Genomic DNA, 19,474 nt, shown 5'->3' with positions numbered 1-19,474 from the left:
TTGATGGATTTTAATGGACGATTAATATTATAAATTTTTTAAATTTAAAATCAAGTATATATAATATGTTATGAATAAATTTTTTTTTAAACAATAAAGTTATGTGAATGGAGTATTCCACGCGGAATGAAGAAGAAGATATTTACCTAATTAAACAACGTACAAACTCAACCAATTGAAAGAAAATTATTGTTTTTTATTTTCGTTAAATATTTGCAAAAAAAAGAAGAAATTATTAAAAATATGTGCACCAAATAGTTGGATTAATTCTTCTTCCCCTGCGGAGGACTCCGTGCTCTCCCCTCCGTTGACTAAATCTGAGCCGTCGGTTTGCTTCAGATTCATGCAATCCGTTCCGTCGTCTCCTATATAAGCACAACCTCGTCTTTGCTCTTTCTTTCAACTCTGGACGGTCTCACCAAGCTCCTCGTCCTCCCCTGCTCGATCTCTCTCTCTCTCTCTCGTCGATATGGAGGCAGCCGCGAGCTCTCTCTTGTCCGTTTCGCCGGTCTCTTTCGCGAGAATCCGAAGCAGCTCTTTCAGCTCGGTTCCTTGCAGAAGAGTTCAGGTAGTTGAAATGCAGGGCACGCTGCGTTTGGTTTGTTTTGATCGTGAGATTTATGGATCTCACCGTGTTTTGTGTGTTGATTCTGGTTAGTTTTCGGTGAGAGCTTGTGCGGCGGCGACAGGCGGCGATGCGGGCGGCAGCGGGGAGGGGAAGATCGTGAAGGCTAAAGAGAAGGGGGAGTGGAAGCTTGATTACTCCGGCGAGAAGCCGCCGACTCCTATTCTCGACACCATCAACTACCCTGTCCACATGAAGAATCTCTCCAAGCAGGTAGTGACCGATCGATCTTTCTTGGAGATGAGTTTTGGAAGTTTGGTCATGTGTTTGTGACTGATGATTTGGTGGGGGATCATTTGTGTGTGAATTTTCTGTAGGATTTGGAGCAGCTGGCCGCGGAGCTGAGGACGGAGATCGTGTTCACGGTGGCGAAGACCGGCGGCCACCTGAGCTCCAGCTTGGGGGTGGTAGAACTGGCCGTGGCTCTCCACCACGTGTTCAACACCCCCGACGACAAGATCATTTGGGACGTCGGCCACCAGGCTTATCCTCACAAGATACTCACCGGAAGAAGGTCGAAGATGCACACCATCAGGCAAACCAACGGCCTCGCCGGATTTCCCAAGAGAGACGAGAGCGAGCACGACGCCTTCGGCGCCGGCCACAGCTCCACCAGCATCTCCGCAGGGCTCGGTAATGAACTAACTAACCGATAAATTTCGTGGTGGAACCAAAGATCTGATTTGCTGATCTCTGTGGGGGTGTTGCAGGAATGGCGGTTGCGAGGGATCTGCAAGGGAAGAAGAACCATGTGATCTCGGTGATCGGAGACGGAGCCATGACCGCAGGCCAAGCCTACGAGGCCATGAACAACGCCGGCTACTTGGATTCCAATCTCATCATCGTGCTGAATGATAATAAACAAGTTTCCCTTCCGACCGCCACCCTCGACGGACCTGCAACTCCTGTCGGCGCGCTCAGCAAGGCCCTCACCAAGCTCCAATCCAGCACCAAGTTCCGCATGCTCCGGGAAGCTGCCAAGGTAGAGGAATTAACTGTTGTTCTTCCTCGAATTTTCCCTCTGTTTTGCAGCTAGCGAATTGATTGGGGTTTTTCTTTTTCGATTTCAGAACATTACGAAGCAGATCGGCGGGCAGACGCACGAGATCGCCGCGAAGGTGGACGAATACGCTCGGGGCGTAATGAGCTCCACGAGCTCTTCCCTGTTCGAGGAGCTCGGCCTGTACTACATCGGGCCGGTGGACGGGCACGACGTCGAAGACTTGGTGACCATCTTCGAGAAGGTGAAGTCGATGCCGGCGCCGGGGCCGGTGCTCGTCCATATCGTCACCGAGAAGGGGAAGGGCTACGAGCCGGCGGAGGCCGCCGCCGACAGGATGCACGGCGTCGTCAAATTCGACCCCAAGACCGGGAAGCAGTTCAAGACGCCGTCGCCCACCCTCTCGTACACGCAGTACTTCGCGGAGTCGCTGATCGCGGAGGCGGAGGCGGACGACAAGATCGTGGCGGTGCACGCGGCGATGGGCAGCGGCACGGGGCTCAACTACTTCCAGAAGCGGTTCCCGGAGAAGTGCTTCGACGTGGGGATCGCGGAGCAGCACGCGGTGACGTTCGCCGCCGGCCTCGCCACCGAGGGCCTCAAGCCCTTCTGCGCCATCTACTCCTCCTTCCTGCAGCGCGGGTACGACCAGGTGGTGCACGACGTCGACCTGCAGAAGATCCCGGTCCGCTTCGCCGTCGACCGGGCGGGGCTGGTCGGCGCCGACGGCCCGACGCACTGCGGCGCGTTCGACATCACCTACATGGCGTGCCTGCCCAACATGGTGGTGATGGCGCCGGCGGACGAGGCGGAGCTGATGCACATGGTGGCGACGGCGGCGGCGATCGACGACCGCCCGAGCTGCTTCAGGTTCCCGAGGGGGAACGGCGTCGGCGCGCCGCTGCCGGAGGGCAACAAGGGGACCCCGCTCGAGGTGGGAAAGGGCCGGATTCTGATCGAGGGGAGCAGGGTGGCGATTCTGGGGTACGGCTCGATAGTGCAGACGTGCTTGAAGGCGGCGGAGTCGCTGAGGGAGCTCGGAGTGGCGGCGACGGTGGCGGACGCCCGGTTCTGCAAGCCGCTGGACGCGGAGCTGATAAGGCGGCTGGCGAAGGAGCACGAGATCCTGATCACGGTGGAGGAGGGCTCCATCGGAGGCTTCGGCTCGCACGTCACCCACTTCCTGAGCCTCAACGGCCTCCTCGACGGCAATCTCAAGGTACTCAAACCGATCGAACTACAAATTCTTTTATACTGATCGATTCATTATTTCTCTAACTATTTATCGATCGATCGATCGAAATGCGCATGCAGTTGAGGTCCATGGTTCTGCCGGACCGCTACATCGACCACGGCGCGCCGAAAGACCAGATCGAGGCCGCCGGCCTTTCTTCACGGCACATCGCCGGAACGGCGCTGAACCTTCTGGGGAGGACCAAGGAAGCGCTGCACCTGCAGTGAATGCAACGCGAGAAGAAGATCAAATGAGCGCATTAAGAACGAAGATGGAAAATAAAGCACCATCTAAATTTTCTTCTTTTCTTTTTTTTTTCCTTTTTAATTTCTAAGCTGTGGGCTTTGGGTGGGTGTTCAGAGATCGATGGATCGCCATTAACGCAAGCTTGGTGTTCTTTTGTACTCGTTTAATTTACTGCTACTGTATCTATATTCTTTTAGATAAAAGGAGAAATTCATCATCCCAACAATTTCACACAATCAATTTTATAAAAAAATAATAATAAATATCAGTCAGTCTCGTGGACTCAATTGGCAAAGTTTCCACCGACCACTAGGGTAAATCAATAAATTGTGTTTCCCATTTGGAAAAAAATTCTTGCAAATACGTCATAGCTGGGGATCGAACCGGTATGAACCCGGATGTTCTACCGTTACACCATTGCCCCGGGAAACACAATTGATTTTATGACCAACATAGAAGAGAAGAGTTAAAGAAATCTCATCTTCGATAGTCCTTCATTTTTCGATTCATGATCTATCATCAATCTATTTTTTATATATTTGAATTTATCTTCCTCTATATTCATAGGACCGATTTGGAAAGAAAACCGTTGAGATGAGGATCCATCTATTATAAGTACGTCTTTTTCAACCTTGCGCCCAAAGACTTAGACCTGTGGAAGAATATATGAATAATGGACGCATGTCAACTACGACTTCAATTACGGGCTGATTACTCCGTTGAAAGATTCCACGTGCGTAATTTCATTCTTATCAGTATGATTGACTAAAAACTATATATCCAATTGGACTAATTCTTGTTTAGTTTAATTATTTTCAACGTATAAATAAATTTCCATTAATGTTTATTTATAGAGTTTGATGGTTATGTAAATAAATAAATAGATCACATTTCTGATTTAAAATTATTTAAATTCACTTTTATATGCAAACACATGCTGTACACCAGGTGAGCAAAATATATACTTTTTTAAAACTTTTTTTTTTTTAATTTGAATCTTAAATAAAAATAAAATAAAATATTTTATATTAGATGTTGACGGAGATATATAACATTATGTGTGCTATATATTATATAGCACACATAAACAATAGAAAATTTTTTGCTTGAATTTTTTTTTCTTAATTTTGAATCCGTCTAAGGGCGTAGTGCACACTTATAATTACCTCGGTTATAGCCTGGGAGTTCGATGGCGAGTGGCGACAAGAAGAAAAAAAAACTTAGATTTAAGGAGGGAAGAAAAAAAATTAAGAACTAGTCCAAGGTATATCGTCGGTGTAGTCCATGAGTTCGAATCAGCTCGGATAAATCATCCGGGCTGGCTGCCATCGAATCCATCCACCCAAATAAATTAAATATAAGAGTTAAATTTGTTGCTAAATGCTCCGCTATCAATTTTAGCTCGATCTGTAGTGAGCTCTACTTGCTATCTCTGCCCGCTAGCTAGCTCCTATTTTATATTTGCACACATAAAATTTAAATTAGAATTATGCATAAAATTTTTAAATATATTTATATTTGTAGTCATAAGGTGCCATCGAATTATATTTTTAATTCTACTAAATTCATCTAAATTGTATTATAATCTATTATTTATGTTGTAAATGCTCAAAATGTATTTAACTTGCTATTATAAATACTACTACAGCGTTATTGTGCTATTTTAATAAACACCTAGTATCATTTTTAAAAAATTGTATTAAAATTTAATATTCATTAGAATTTTAAGGATATACTATTAAAAAAAATTAATGCAACATCTAATTGCCATGGATTAGCAAAGCAAACACACATGTTTGGATATTTCTTTTTATCAAATTAAATATTAACGGTATTTATGTTTATGTAAAATCAATCAATGCTAAATTTTATTGTAATTTTTAAAAATTACAATAAAAATTTGAAAATATAAAAAAAAAAAACTTATATTATATATATATATATATACGAAAATGTTATGCTGTGCGTCGGCTTCATACGCGCTCGTGCGCGACAGCGGGATCAATGTCCATCACGCGTTATCGTGAAGATCGGACCATTCAAAAGTGGGAATGCACAGTGCCGCAAGCACTCGACCCGTCGCTGTTCCTGCCGTTGCCGCTTCGCCGTCCGGCCACCGCCGGCCGCCGGACTAATCCCGGTCAACGCGCCACTCGTCGGCGCGCCGATCGACGCCGGATTCCGACTGGATTGTGGCCGGAATCTGACCGAAAATCACCGAATTCAACAAGCGGCCACTGTGGATCAAATCGCGGTCAGTTTCCGGCCAAATCGCGGTCGGAGATCGACCGAGGAAGGACCCCCGGCGGCGCCGGTCGGAAGGTAAATCGATAAGTTGTAATCGACCATTGTAGGAGAGGATTATTTTATCGGTTTTAATGAAATTCGACCCTTGTCTATTATAGCAATATTTACTCCGCAGTAGTCAACTCAACCTTACCTAGTGTTAATTTTTTAAAGATTTAGAATTTAATGTTTAGGCTAAAGTAAATTAAAATTGAAAAATGATGCCGGACAGAATAATGATTATTCCGAAGGCAAAAGATTGGAGGAGAATTGAGAAGAAATTAAGATCGAGAAATTGGAAAAATGAGTAGAAAGCCGCGGACGATGCTGCTTCTAGGTTTTTGCCAAAAAGAAAAAGTTTATTAATCAATGAAACTGACCATAACGACTAAACATGACATGTTAAAGTGGGTCGGTACAGAATAAAAGTCTCTGAAAGAGTTTTGAAACGCATCCGACTGTACTTCGTTCTGATTCCTGAGTCAAAAATTATGACATGTTAAAGTTGGACTCATATTGTGTTATCCCGCATAAAAAAAATAAAATTTTATAGAGAGAGAGTTACGTTATCCTAATCATCCATTTATGGGTAATTCATAAATACCTACTATTAAAATTATTATTATTTTTTAATTTCACTTCTTTTACATAAGAATTGAAAGATAAAATTCTTGACAAGGATTCGAATCCTAGCGAAGTCAGGCAATACTTTCTTGTATCTTGACCGATTGTAATTTCTCGATTTACCTCTTCACAGATGGTCATAGGACCGATCGTGTGGGGCCACTAAGGTGATGGATTCCACCTTTTATCAGAAAAAAAGAAAGATAAAATCTTCTGCAACATCTTTAAATCCTAAAACTCTAAATCTTAAAATAAAATTAAAAAAAATACTGTGTCAAATTTATCGTATTAACAATTACTTAACCCTCAGTCAAGCAAAGCCAGTTGAATAAGTCAGTCAACGCGACGTAATGCAAATAATATCTAACGTTACGTTGACTCTCAATTAATTACATATGCATTTTTTTTCTTTCTTTCTTGAATGACGCGGATGGCGAAAGTTCAACTGCTGGCTCTCCCCTTCATCAGGGCGTTGACTAAGTAGATACTTATCTAATTCAAGCCATAACCTTCTAGGGTTTGTGGGATTTAAAGGTCCCATTCAACCTTATCAAATTTTCCATATTGAACTTTATCTACGAATTGATTACGTTGGTCCAATATCCTGCAAGTAGTCTACGCCTTCAAAGAACTGCCATTAATAAAGCAGCTTCAGAGCTACAATGCCGGTCCTTTTAAGCTGCTCCATAAAGAAGCATCCCGGAAGCCAGTGGTTTGACTTTTCCAATCCAAGCCAGAGGGCACAGTCAACCATATCTCAAGAACTCTGTATATATAAATATATATATACACGAATCATTTAAAAAAAAATGATCTCTGATTACAAAGAAATGGAAAATTGTGGTATATGCATCTACTTAATGATGCATAATTGGATCTACTGAGTCAATGGAGTTGCAATGCTTCCTTAGGCTTGCCCAACATTTGGAGCACAGTTCCTGCAATGTGCTTAGAAGTAAGACCAGCTGATTCAAATTGGTCCTGAGGGGATCCTTGGTCGATGTAGCGGTCGGGCAGAACCAGCGATCTCATCTGCAAACAACATCAACAAGAACAACAACAACCCGAATGAGGTTAAACAGTTCGATTGTATTCGACTTGAGTGCCGAATTTGTGGAAAGAAATGTACTAGCTAGCTACCTTGACGCGGCCATCCAGAAAGCCACTCAAGCTTAAGAACTGCATGACGTGCGACCCGAAACCTCCAATGGAGCCCTCCTCCACCGTGATCAGGATCTCGTGCTCCTTCGCTAGCCTCCTAATTAGCTCCACGTCGAGAGGCTTGCAGAACCGGGCATCGGCTACTGTGGCGAAGATTCCACAAGCTCGGAGTGAGTCTGCAGCATTCAAGCATGTCTGCACTATGGAACCATATCCGAGGATGGCAACTCTAGTTCCTTCCATTAGAACCTTACCCTTCCCAATCTGTTGAAACAAATTAACAAACAAACAAACCAATAAGCCTTGTAGCTTTGCTCACTCACAATCATCATCATCATCATCATCATCATCATCATCATCGTGTAGCTCACCTCAAGAGGGGTTCCTTTGTGGTCTGGAGGCAGGGGGGCACCGACTCCGGTGCCCTTGGGGAATCTGAAACAGCAAGGTCTGTCATCGATTGCCACTGCTGTGGCTACCATATGCATCAGCTCAGCTTCGTCGGACGGGGCCATCACGACCATGTTGGGTAAGCATGCCATGTATGTAATGTCGAAAGCTCCGCAATGAGTTGGTCCGTCTCCTCCGGCGAGGCCAGCCCGATCCAGCGCAAACCGGACAGGAAGCTTCTGCAAGTCCACGTCGTGAACCACCTGCATGGATCATAGCCATTAGAATTTGATGTGCAACTTACTTGTTGCATATGTTATGAACTCGGTTTTAGTTTGCAGTACTGTTCTATTACCTGATCATATCCCCGTTGCAGAAAAGATGAATATATGGCACAGAAAGGCTTGAGCCCCTCGGTGGCCAAACCAGCTGCAAAAGTGACTGCGTGCTGCTCGGCGATTCCCACATCAAAGCATTTCTCTGGGAACTTCTTTTGGAAATAATCCAGCCCAGTGCCACTTCCCATGGCAGCATGCACAGCCACGATCTTGTCATCGACCTCAGCCTCTTTGATGAGTGACTCTGCGAAACATTGGGTGTATGAAAGGGTGGGAGATTTTGTCTTGGATTGCTTCCCGGTGTTTGGGTTGAACTTCACAACTCCTATGGCATGGAATATAACTATCAGATCGTGATAGATACGTAGGATCAGAACTACAAGGAATGAGTGAACATTGCTCACCATGCATCTTGTCTGTGGCAGCCTCAATAGGGGGATCTTCCTTTCCTTTCTCGGTCACAATATGGATGAGGACAGGGCCGGGAGCTGGCAGGGCCTTCACCTTCTCAAAGATGGTGACCAAATCGTCGACATTGTGGCCATCAACGGGTCCTATATAATACAGACCAAGCTCCTCAAACAATGTAGAGCCAGAGGCACTTATCATTCCCCGAGCATATTCATCCACCTTTGAAGCAAGCTCATATGTTTGGCCCCCAATTTGCTTTGTGAGACTCTAAACAAACAGATCAATTGCATTAGAAATCTTCTATAGAAGTTGCAATTTGGTCAAAATGCATAAGTGGACAAAATTCCCTTAACACTTTTCATAAAAACATACAGCCAAAACAATCAGTGAATAATCACTGGTACTTCTAATTCACAAAGATGTGATTCAAATATAAATGAAGTCTCCAATTTGAAAAATTATAAAAGTAATACTTGTACTGAGGCTTGTTTTCTTATATTTGGCAGTCGCAAATTAAAAAGGTTGGCATAAAAATTATGGACCAAAAATAAAAGTTGATCGAACAAAAGATCAGTAACCTGCCAGATAAAAGCACTTCAAACCATTTGGCCTACCTGAAAGTAATTTCTAGCTTATCTCAGATGCACAACCAACACAAAGGCAATTATTTTTGCAAAATATCATTTGTAAATCCTAATTGTCTATCATAAAAACTTCTAAATCATTGTATTTCAACCACCAGTTGCATGTTTAAGAAAAGTACTGCAATAGTTTTGGCAGTTCATCTGATAACTTTAGTTAAATATGTTGCTAGAAAAATCAGCAGATAAAATATAATTACCAAGGATGCACGCGCTACCTTAGCAGCTTCACGGAGCATTCGTAAGTTTGGGCTGGATTGAAGTGTCGTAAGGGCTTTACTGAGTGCCCCAACAGGAATTGCAGGTTCATCAAGGATTGCAGTTGGAAGTGAAGCTTGTCTATTATCATTCAACACAACAATAAGGTTGGAATCCAAGTAGCCAGCATTGTTCATGGCTTCAAAGGCCTGACCAGCAGTCATAGCACCATCCCCAATCACCGAAATAACATGATTCTTCTTCCCTAGCAAATCTCTTGCAACTGCCATTCCTGGAAAAAAAGAAGATATATATACAATTAACAAAAGAGTTGTTGAACATCAGCCTAACTTTAAATATATCTTAACACAAATTTAGATGATATAAGATCAGTAAGTTGACTTTACCAAGCCCTGCTGAGATGCTTGTGGAGCTGTGGCCTGCACCGAAGGCATCGTAAATGCTCTCATCTCTCTTTGGAAATCCGGCAAGCCCTGAGGTCTGCCTGATGGTATGCATCCTTGACCTTCTTCCGGTCAATATCTTGTGAGGGTAGGCCTGCATATTCAGTTCCGTTTCAGTGACCAATTTCACAATCTTAAAACAATTTCTATGGCTGCGATAATACTAAAAGTGAAACTAAGAATTCACTGACTTGATGGCCGACATCCCAAATGATCTTGTCTTCGGGAGCATTGAACACATGATGAAGAGCCACGGCCAATTCCACCACCCCCAAGCTGGCGCTCAAGAGCCCACCACTTTTCGACGCCATGTACATAATTTCTGATCTGAGCTCAGCCGACAATTGCTCCAAATCCTAAAACGATTACAAAAAATGAGCATCCAACTTTTAACGGGGAAAAAAAGGGGGAAAGGAGGGGAAAAGGATCACCTTTGGCGATAGGTTCTTCATGTGAATAGGAAAGTTGATGGTATCGAGTAGAGGGGTCGCCGGCTTCTCCCCCGAGTAATCGATCCTCCATCCACCCTTTTCCTTACTGGAAACCGTCTTCCCGTCACCGCTCGCTCTCACAGAAAACTAAAACGGCAAACCCACGAATCTTAGATCCAACAGCTCGGAATCCCTAGAAACAACGTGAAAATCCAACTTTTGAAGTCTGTACCTGTTTCCTTCTGCACGGCCGGTTCGCAGCCGAGCCAAGAGACTTGAGGAAGGGGCCGCGAGAGGCCGCCATGAGAGAGCTGGAAGCCTCCATCGAGAGATAGCAAGCGAGAGAAGCGCGAGAGGGAGGTCCGGTGGCCGGAGCAAGGAAGGGAACCCTCGCTTTAAATAGGCAGGCGGCTAACGACGAACCACATGTTGACCGTGTCCCTTATGCATTGCTCATTTAATATTCAATTAAAGAATAAAAGTCAAATAATTCCATTTCTATTATTATTAGTATTATTATTATATTGTTATTATTAAATTATTCAAAAATGGAAAGAAATGCTGATGACATTGAGAATCATGCCGGTCAGTTTCAACTACTCAAATATTCTTATTTATTTATTTTTTATTATTATTTAATTTTTAATTATTTGTGCCAAGTCTTCGCGTCATTAATTGTTAAATAGACTTGATCAAGTCTAGATCAATACACTTATAGTGACACTCCAACAACGGGCTCGTTATTATTATTATTTATAATTTTTAATAAATAATAATCATAAAATCAAATTAACGTGTAATGCAGATGTCATAGAGGACGAGGCTCCCTCCAAGATAAAGATCAAAGCCGATATAGTAAGATGGATCAATTCGGACCCAATCTCATCATGGTTAGATATCTGTTACCTCGAGTTCAGACAATACTTCGGACCTAATCTTAGCCCCCACTTGGACCCCAAAAGTCATCCCGGCTAATCTTGGTTCAGTGTCTCGGTCGTCTCGCCTCATTTCAGATCAGCCTCGTCTCGGCATCCCAATCGTCTTATCTCGGCCAGCCTTGTTTCAACGTCTCAACCATCTCGGTCATCTCATCTCAGCTAACCTCATCTCGGCCAGTCTCGTATCGACCATTCTAGTCGTCTCATCTTGGTCATTTCAGTCGAGTCTCGTCTCGCCACTCTGCCTCGGTTGACTCCATCTTGGGTTTTACCTTCATGTCTTTTGTGAATCGCTATCTTACATGTCCTACTAAAGGGGAACGTGAATATTCTCACGGACACGCGGCAGTTCAAGAATGAACAAAGAGTTACGAGGTTGTCAAACCCGATCCCCTTGGATATCCCTCTTTTTGCACATAAGGCCAAAAGGAAATGATTGTCGGATCTGGTCCCCTTTGTAAGTTGCTATAAGGCCATTATCCCATCTGACGTGGAGTTATCTTAAGCAAGCTATAAAAAACCTAACCTACGGTCTTATTCTAGGTTCAACTTTGAAAACTCTGTTAGTATTATCTTCTTTCCCGTCCATATTTCATCATCTTCCTCAGAACCCAAACTTGAGCATCAGAGTGGTCTGCCGAGACTCTCCAACATCAATCTAACATCTTCTTGAAGTGTGTTTCAGGTCTTGATTGTCTCCCGCGTCCTAGCTCATCCAGGAGGCTGTCCATGTCGGATTGCTCATTAACTGGTAGCTTGACCATCCGTACATATTTGACTAGAACAACATGTAAGTATTTTAATCGGTGATTAGTCGTCACTAGAAAATCTATGTCATTTAATTAAAAAGAATAAATAAGGAGGACTATTAAACATCTAGATAAACTTAAACTTCATCCATTAAAAAGAAACTTGGAAAATTACAATAAAAAAGAAAAAAAGATAAGATAAACATCTAAAGTTCTTGATAATCTAGAAGGTAGGCTTATGAAGCTATCAAAATAATGCAAATATATGCAATAAATAAATATGTCCTTTTTATTTTTATTATTATTATTATTATTTGAAATTGGTGGTCCCCTGACTAGAAATTGCATAAATGGAAAACTGACGCGTGCATGAGTAAGTCGTGAGACACGTGCCGCTTCTCAAGTGCGTGTTTTGTTAGGCACTTTAACTTGTCGTCGCAAAAAAAATATATATATATATAAATAATTATCGTGGTCGTTAATTTATATACTCATGGATCATGTTTTTTTAGTGAAAGTAGTTTTTTTTAATAAATAAAAAAATTTTATATTTTACATACGCGTATAAAAATATTTTCGAATTCTTGAGATAGATCAAATTAGTTGGTTTGACTAATTATACGCGTATTCTTCTTTTGTAGTTTGACTGTTTCTATGTGATTTTATTATTTAATTCGATCGATTTTATTTAAGTTATTTTCACTCGTCTAGTGTATTTATTTTAATAATTATTTTTTATTGTATCTGTTTACATTGACTAGGCTAGTTGGTTTAATTTGTCCAATTCAATTGAATTGTCTGGATCTAATTGTTTGATTGGCTTGATTAGCTCATCTAATTTGTCATTCTAATTCATGTAACATAATTAGTTTGCAAAGGATAGATAATGAATAAAAATTAATTATTAACAAAGTATGAGCTTAATTAAGTTCACTCCAAAATTAAGTTCACTCCTAATTAAAAATGACTTATTTGGAAGAGATTCAAAAAAAATTTTATCTAATGATGATCATGTTGCTGTTAGAACCCCAACCCCAGTGGTGAAGCGAATGTTTTGATAAGCTATCAAATAAAGTTAACTTAGGCCTTGTTATATTTTTTATATATGTACAAGTATGCAAGACTTAGAAGAACACATAGGTATTTGATGGCTTAGGAGCATCAGAGATGGTGAAACATTAACAGAAGACATAAGTGAACAAGAAGTATGATACGAGAAAGGAGTTGATGGATTCGGTACATCCGAGATACGAGTAGTTGCCGAAGATTACTTCAACGGAACGAGAAGAACGTATGAGGAGTGAGTCAGAAAGACTTGGTACATCCAAGGGATGAGAAGTTGGAAGGAAGTATACTCAAGGCGATCGAAATTGAGTCTGGGTGATCGAAATCACTTAGGCGACTAGAAGTATTTCAGGTGATCGGAAGCTGCCACTGAGTTATCCAGACCCCATTGTTGAAATAGATCAGCACGATAACTACGTCAACAGTTCCAGAATATCAGAAAACAGGTGACTAAAGGTCGTTGAGTCAACCATAGTCATTGTCAAAGAGGATAAAATTCAAAACCACGTTAGTAAGTTTCGGGCGACTGACATGTGCTAAGTTAGTACATGGTCAAATTAAGATGAAGTCTATATATTAGACTCAAGCTCTAAGCTCGAAAAACAAGTACAACACACTCGAATACTTTTTGTTTTACTATTCTTTCAATATCTATTTTTGTGCTCAATTGTTGTAAGAGACTTCTCTACTTTCCAACGAATTTTCAAAAAGGAGAAGATAGTGGACTTTCGTATGTAGTTCTTGGACTAGCAACCTGTAGATTGTAAGCCAAGTAAATCAATAAACCTCTTTCTTTTATATAGTATTTATTTTGCTAATGTATGTATTATTACTAAAACAAAATTTTATTTACAAGTCATTATTCATCCCTCCTTTATAGCAATCTAAACGGCTTCCGCAACACTAACATTTGCAAACTTAATTACATAGCCTTAACCATTCTCTTAACCATTCTTTTATTATTAGTTGATGAAGGGGAGCCTTGGCGCAACGGTAAGGTTGCTGCCATGTGACCTAAACTTCAAATTACATAGGCTCTTGCCAAAGGCAAGGTAAGGTTGCGTACAATGGATCCTATTACCCCGCATTTATTTAATAGTTGATGTTTATTCCATTATTAAAGTGTATACTAGATTTGTTGAAACCTATATCGAATGTCCAGATTCAACAAAGTAGATAATAACCTTTTAAAATGTGTACAAACACAACAATGGACAGATAATAGATAGCTATTCCACAAGCATAATGAACAAGTACAAAAAGTCATAAACAGAACCCTTATTCCAATTGCTTGAATCAAATGAAATCAGATTAACAAATTATATTCATCCTCTCACAGTACGAGCGATTGAGAAAGAAAAGATGGAAAAAGGGTGGTATTTGCAATTGATTACAAATTCTCATTCCCTTGAATCTAACTTTTGTTGTTCTATAGTAGTTCCATATTTGATTGCTCTGAGTTCTTCACTGAAGGTGCAATGCTTCCTTGGGCTTGCCCAAGAGATTGAGCACGGTTTCTGCAATATCCTTGGAGGAAAGTCCAGCCGCTTCGACTTGGTCCTTTGGTGCTCCGTGGTCGATGTATCGGTCAGGCAAAAAGATTGATCTCAGCTGCACAGAAAGAGCACAAATGAGCTTGCTACTTCTCAACAATTTTGAATCATATCAGAGAGTGTTTCAGATCAGCAGAGGAGAAATTTACCTTGAGGTGTCCATCCAGAAGGCCATTCAGGCCTAAGAACTGCGCGACATGCGATCCGAAACCTCCAATGGAGCCCTCCTCCACTGTGATCAGTATCTCATGCTCAGCTACCAGCCTCCTGATCAGTTCCACATCCAGAGGTTTACAGAACCGGGCATCAGCCACTGTGGTAAAGATCCCATGGGTCTTAAGTGAGTCTGCAGCCTGTAAGCATGTTTGCACTATGGAACCATATCCAAGGATGGCCACTCTATCTCCTTCCATCAGAATCCTACCCTTCCCAACCTGTTCAAACAGATCAAATGAGTACCTTGATTTTGTAGAAACATGAGAGTAATGTAGTGGTTGAGAAGGCAGGAAGGGGTACCTCAAGAGGAGTGCCTTTGTAGCCTGGAGGGAGGGGCACTCCCACTCCATTGCCCCTGGGGAATCTGAAGCAGCTAGGTCTGTCATCAATGGCTGCCGCTGTGGCCACCATATGCATCAGCTCAGCTTCATCAGCTGGAGCCATCACGATCATGTTGGGCAAGCAGGCCATGTAGGTGATGTCGAATGCCCCGCAATGTGTAGGTCCGTCGGCGCCGACAAGGCCAGCTCGATCGAGTGCAAACCGAACTGGAATCTTCTGCAAGTCCACATCATGAACCACCTGATCATATCCTCGTTGCAGAAACGAGGAGTAGATGGCGCAGAAGGGCTTCAGGCCCTCTGCGGCCAACCCGGCAGCAAAAGTGACTGCATGTTGCTCGGCAATTCCCACGTCGAAGCACTTCTCAGGGAACCTCTTTTGGAAATAATTCAGCCCTGTGCCGCCGCCCATGGCAGCATGAACAGCCACGATCTTGTCGTCGACCTCAGCCTCTTTGATCAGAGACTCCGCGAAGTACTGTGTGTACGAGAGAGTGGATGACTTCGACTTGAATTGCTTCCCGGTTTCAGGATCAAACTTCACAACACCGTGCATCTTGTCGGCAGCAGCCTCTGCATGAGGATACCCTTTTCCTTTCTCTGTAACAATATGGACGAGGACAGGACCCGAAGCTGGCATGGACTTCACCTTCTCAAAAATGGAAACCAGGTCGCCTACATTGTGCCCATCTACAGGCCCGATGTAGTACAGACCGAGTTCCTCGAACAAAGAAGTACCTGGGGGACTCATCACTCCGCGAGCAAACTCATCCACCTTCGAAGCAATCTCGTGTGTTTGCTTACCGATCTGCTTCGTGACATCCTGAACAGACACACATCAACCCCGTAAGCAACTGGTCTGCTTCATGGCTAACATGGTGGTATTTAAGGGCAGATGTGATACCTTCGTTGCTTCCCGGAGCATCCGGAGCTTGGTGCTGGATTGAAGCTTGGTGAGGGCTTTGGTAAGCGCCCCGACAGGAGCTGCTGGCCCGTCGAGGGTTGCAGTTGGAAGTGAAACTTGCTTGTTGTCATTCAACACGATGATGAGGTTAGAATCCAAGTAGCCAGCGTTGTTCATGGCCTCGTAGGCTTGGCCTGCGGTCATGGCTCCATCCCCAATCACAGCAATGACATGGTTCTTCTTCCCCTGCAAATCCCTAGCAACAGCCATTCCTGCCAATAAACAAATTGTGGTTTCAGGTCTGGTATCGACCGAATGTCTTGGATTATGTAAGAATAGCGGAGTAGCTCAAGTACCAAGCCCTGCGGAGATGCTTGTCGAACTGTGACCGACACCAAAGGCATCGTGCTCGCTCTCTTCTCTCTTGGGGAATCCGGCGAGCCCGTCGGTTTGCCTGATGGTGTGCATCTTCGACCTTCTTCCGGTCAATATCTTGTGGGGGTAGGCTTGGTGGCCGACGTCCCAAATGATCTTGTCTTCAGGGGTATCGAACACATGATGAAGAGCCACAGACAGATCTACCACCCCCAAACTGGAGCTCAAGTGCCCGCCAGTCTCGGCCACAGTGAACACAATTTCAGCTCTCAGCTCCGCAGCTAATTGCTCCAGATCCTAAAAAAATGGAAATCAAGGAGAAATTTTCTCACCAAATTAGCCATAAAGATGAATTTTGTTTTCGGACCTAGCAAAGTGAGGATGGGCAAATCACCTGATTGGAGAGATTCTTCATGTGAACAGGGTGATCGATGGTATCCAAAATAGGGGTCGCCGGCTTCTCCCCCGAGTAATCGATCTTCCACCCGCTCTTGTCTTTGGGAATCATAATCTTACCATCGCCGCTTTCCGCGCAAGCTCTCACCGAAACCTAAAAGGAAGAAACAAATCATGAATTCATGCAACACTCCACCCATTTCCCCCCAAATCTCCATTTCAAAACCCTAAAACCCAACTTTTTATAGGAAAAAAAGGAAAAGAAAACCCAAAGAAACGAAACCAGTGCCGGAAGAATTGCTCAACCTGTCTTCTTCTGCAAGCAGCCTTCACGCCCAAGCGTCGTCCTCTGAGCAGAGACGCAGAAGGGGAGGCGGCCATGAGAGCGCTTGCTGCCTCCATGTCGCGAGCGGAGAAAGGTAAGCACGCAGAAGGCAAAAAAGCAATCTCGATCGCTCAACAGAAGAAAGCAAGAAGGAGCTAGACGACCTGAAGCGAGGAAGCCGAAGGGCTGGAGCTTTATATAGACCGTTACCAGCCGACACCTTGCGCCCCTTCTCACATATGTAACATGTGCGTTATTTTCCGATTTACGAGCGTAACGCCTGTTTATACCGGTCCTTATGCTTATCGTTCATATTTTTTTTAATATTTAATGTCTAATTAATATTTTCTAAAATATTTAATATTTTTTTATCGTCAATAATTGGAGACACAGTCTACGCCGGCAAAAAAAAGCTGGTTCAAAGTACCGGGCGATGCCGGTCAATCTGAGTAGCTGTGCATGAAGCAGCGGGGAAGCCACGGGCATACCGGTTCAACACGTGCAGTGTATGCTGACTTGTTCCGGTCAACGTCAACGTGTTTGAAATCAGACAAACCGTTACCGTAATGTTGGGATTATTGAGATAATCATTGTTGTAAAAGGTGTTAAAGTCTATGAAAGGTGATAAATCGCCCTCGGAATGTAATTAAGTTGATTATGACGGAACAGAATTGTTAAAGTGGACAAGAGTTAAATTTTGATGAAGTTGAGATAATGCTCTCCTCTGTCATGATCAACTACAGTTTTTCGATGTACTTTTTCATATATAATCATGAAGCCGACCATGTAAGATCACTAAGGTAATGGATTCCACTTTTACTGAAATGAAAAGAGATAAATCATAATATTAAACAACTTATTAGATGAGGGAAATTTATTTTTTAAAAATGAACCCTAAGAGATTCAAATTTTGTTCTTTGTTACAATTTTACCATCTGAATATCAATCCAGAGTATTTAGAATCCTAATAAAAGTCGTATCGAAGATGATTGATGTGTTTAAATTGAAAGGTTTAGATGAAGGGCTCGATTAGGGGTGAATTGTAACTCAGTAGAGTTTGATTTAGTTTGTTCTACTAATTGGAAATAAGTCTAGGTTGTCTTATGCGAGAAAATAAATTAAGTGAAAAATTAAAAAGATGTTTTTTATTTTTATTGAAAAATATCTTATATAAAAAATTACTAAAAAATAATCAATTTTTCATTCTCAAAATATTATTATTTTAGTATTATTATAGTAGTTTGAACAAAAATTATTATAATTTTAATTGAAATTATTTTAATGCTAGTTAAAATTATTGTTTAAAATTATTTTAATATTTGTTTAGTTAAAACTATTTTAACTTGATTAAAATTAGTGTAATACTATTGTAATAATTTTTGCTAATTAAAATTATTTTAACAATACTATTTTAATTTAGTTAAAATTGTTCTAATATTAATTAATATTATTTTAATATTTATAAAGACTAATCTAATGTAATTAAAACTATTTAAATTTGATTAAAATTAGTTCAATATTATTCTGATAAATTTTACTAAAATTACTATAATATTGGTTGCGGCTCCTACTCCTCGTGTGGATTCTTTTTAATAGTCTTATTTTCTCCCATTTTAAATTGCTGCTACGCTCGTGCGACAACACTAGCCCTAGGCAGTGGGCGTTTGCGATGGGTGTTGTGACTCCTCCGAAAGTTAGGTTAGTGTTGGACTGAGAAGAGATGAAAGTGAATGCTTATGCGCACTCGAAAGAGTTATTATCTTTTTCTAACTTCACCTACGCTTCTATATTGGAGCGTGTGACTATCCACCTGGCCTACCACCTCAACCTAGGGCTACCTCGGTAGGCGAAACTATGTCGAGTGCCAGCGGTGATGGTGACGGCGACAATGCCAACATCGTACCTCTGACACAGTCCAGACACTTATCGTGAGTCTCATTTACTGACAATTATCAAAAGTGGTTATTAACGGTCTTATGTCAGGGTCGTAATTGTCGAGAACAGTATGAGGTTTGCTCTAGAGGGGTTTGGTTCGATAGGGATGCTTCCTAGTCAAAAATGTTTCAAGATTGTGGAATCTGCTACAAGGATGTTTCTGATAGAAGATGTTCTCAGAATGTGTAATCTGCTACAGATATTCTCAAAATGAGTGCACTGTTGCAATCCTGCGTGATATATTATGGGGATGTTCTCAGTCTAGAATGTTTCTAGAGCGAGTGCACTATTGGAGTCCTGTGTGATCCATTTTGGGAATGTTCACGATCGAAAACGTTCCTAAAGTGAGTGCATTGCTGAAGTCCTAGATGATCTCATGCGGGATGTTTCCAAAGCGAGTGTATTCTTAGAGTTTTGGAGATGCTTCTAAAACGAGTGCACTATTAGAGTCCTGCATGATCTACTATAGGTATGTTTTCAAGGATATTCCCATTATGAGTGTGGATAACTCAAGTGTAATTAAGGTAATTTGAAACACACATAATTGAGCGGGCCGGGTCTTAATATGAGAGTCATACACACCTGAGCGATCGAGTCTTCTCGGGTATATCAATAATATTTAATTGAT

At 42.1% G+C, this 19,474-nt stretch overlaps 3 protein-coding genes across 4 annotated transcripts; 1 reads left to right on the top strand and 2 right to left on the bottom strand.

Moving 5' to 3' along the window:
* The first annotated feature begins 414 nt into the window (after positions 1-414).
* On the top strand, positions 415-3,272 carry LOC141828906 (putative 1-deoxy-D-xylulose-5-phosphate synthase 2, chloroplastic). The gene is made up of 6 exons (XM_074716294.1): positions 415-568; positions 659-838; positions 943-1,258; positions 1,336-1,607; positions 1,696-2,844; positions 2,940-3,272. Exons 1-6 carry the CDS (start codon positions 470-472, stop codon positions 3,084-3,086), a joined length of 2,163 nt encoding a protein of 720 aa, XP_074572395.1. The 5' UTR covers positions 415-469; the 3' UTR covers positions 3,087-3,272.
* Positions 3,273-6,615: 3,343 nt separating this feature from the next.
* Positions 6,616-10,397, bottom strand: LOC141829217 (putative 1-deoxy-D-xylulose-5-phosphate synthase 2, chloroplastic). Of its 2 annotated transcripts, none has more exons than XM_074716632.1 (10): positions 10,282-10,397; positions 10,050-10,196; positions 9,810-9,974; positions 9,562-9,712; positions 9,157-9,446; positions 8,309-8,582; positions 7,922-8,229; positions 7,548-7,829; positions 7,156-7,440; positions 6,616-7,047 (listed from the first exon to the last, which is right to left on the bottom strand). In XM_074716632.1, exons 1-10 carry the CDS (start codon positions 10,372-10,374, stop codon positions 6,901-6,903), a joined length of 2,142 nt encoding a protein of 713 aa, XP_074572733.1. In that variant the 5' UTR covers positions 10,375-10,397; the 3' UTR covers positions 6,616-6,900. The 2 variants fall into 2 exon arrangements, with proteins under 2 accessions (XP_074572733.1, XP_074572734.1); XM_074716633.1 differs by having other exon boundaries at positions 9,175-9,446.
* A 3,664-nt stretch (positions 10,398-14,061) lies between these two features.
* Positions 14,062-17,063, bottom strand: LOC141829098 (putative 1-deoxy-D-xylulose-5-phosphate synthase 2, chloroplastic). The gene is made up of 7 exons (XM_074716518.1): positions 16,893-17,063; positions 16,585-16,740; positions 16,172-16,487; positions 15,816-16,087; positions 14,871-15,734; positions 14,504-14,788; positions 14,062-14,412 (listed from the first exon to the last, which is right to left on the bottom strand). Exons 1-7 carry the CDS (start codon positions 16,986-16,988, stop codon positions 14,266-14,268), a joined length of 2,136 nt encoding a protein of 711 aa, XP_074572619.1. The 5' UTR covers positions 16,989-17,063; the 3' UTR covers positions 14,062-14,265.
* Between the last annotated feature and the right edge of the window lie 2,411 nt (positions 17,064-19,474).

This window comes from Curcuma longa, chromosome 5 (genome assembly GCF_044706935.1).
Source record: "Curcuma longa cultivar G26 ecotype Majalengka, Jawa Barat chromosome 5, ITB_CL_G26_1.1, whole genome shotgun sequence".
NCBI lineage: Eukaryota > Viridiplantae > Streptophyta > Magnoliopsida > Zingiberales > Zingiberaceae > Curcuma > Curcuma longa.
This window is presented reverse-complemented; position numbering and strand designations above follow the sequence as displayed.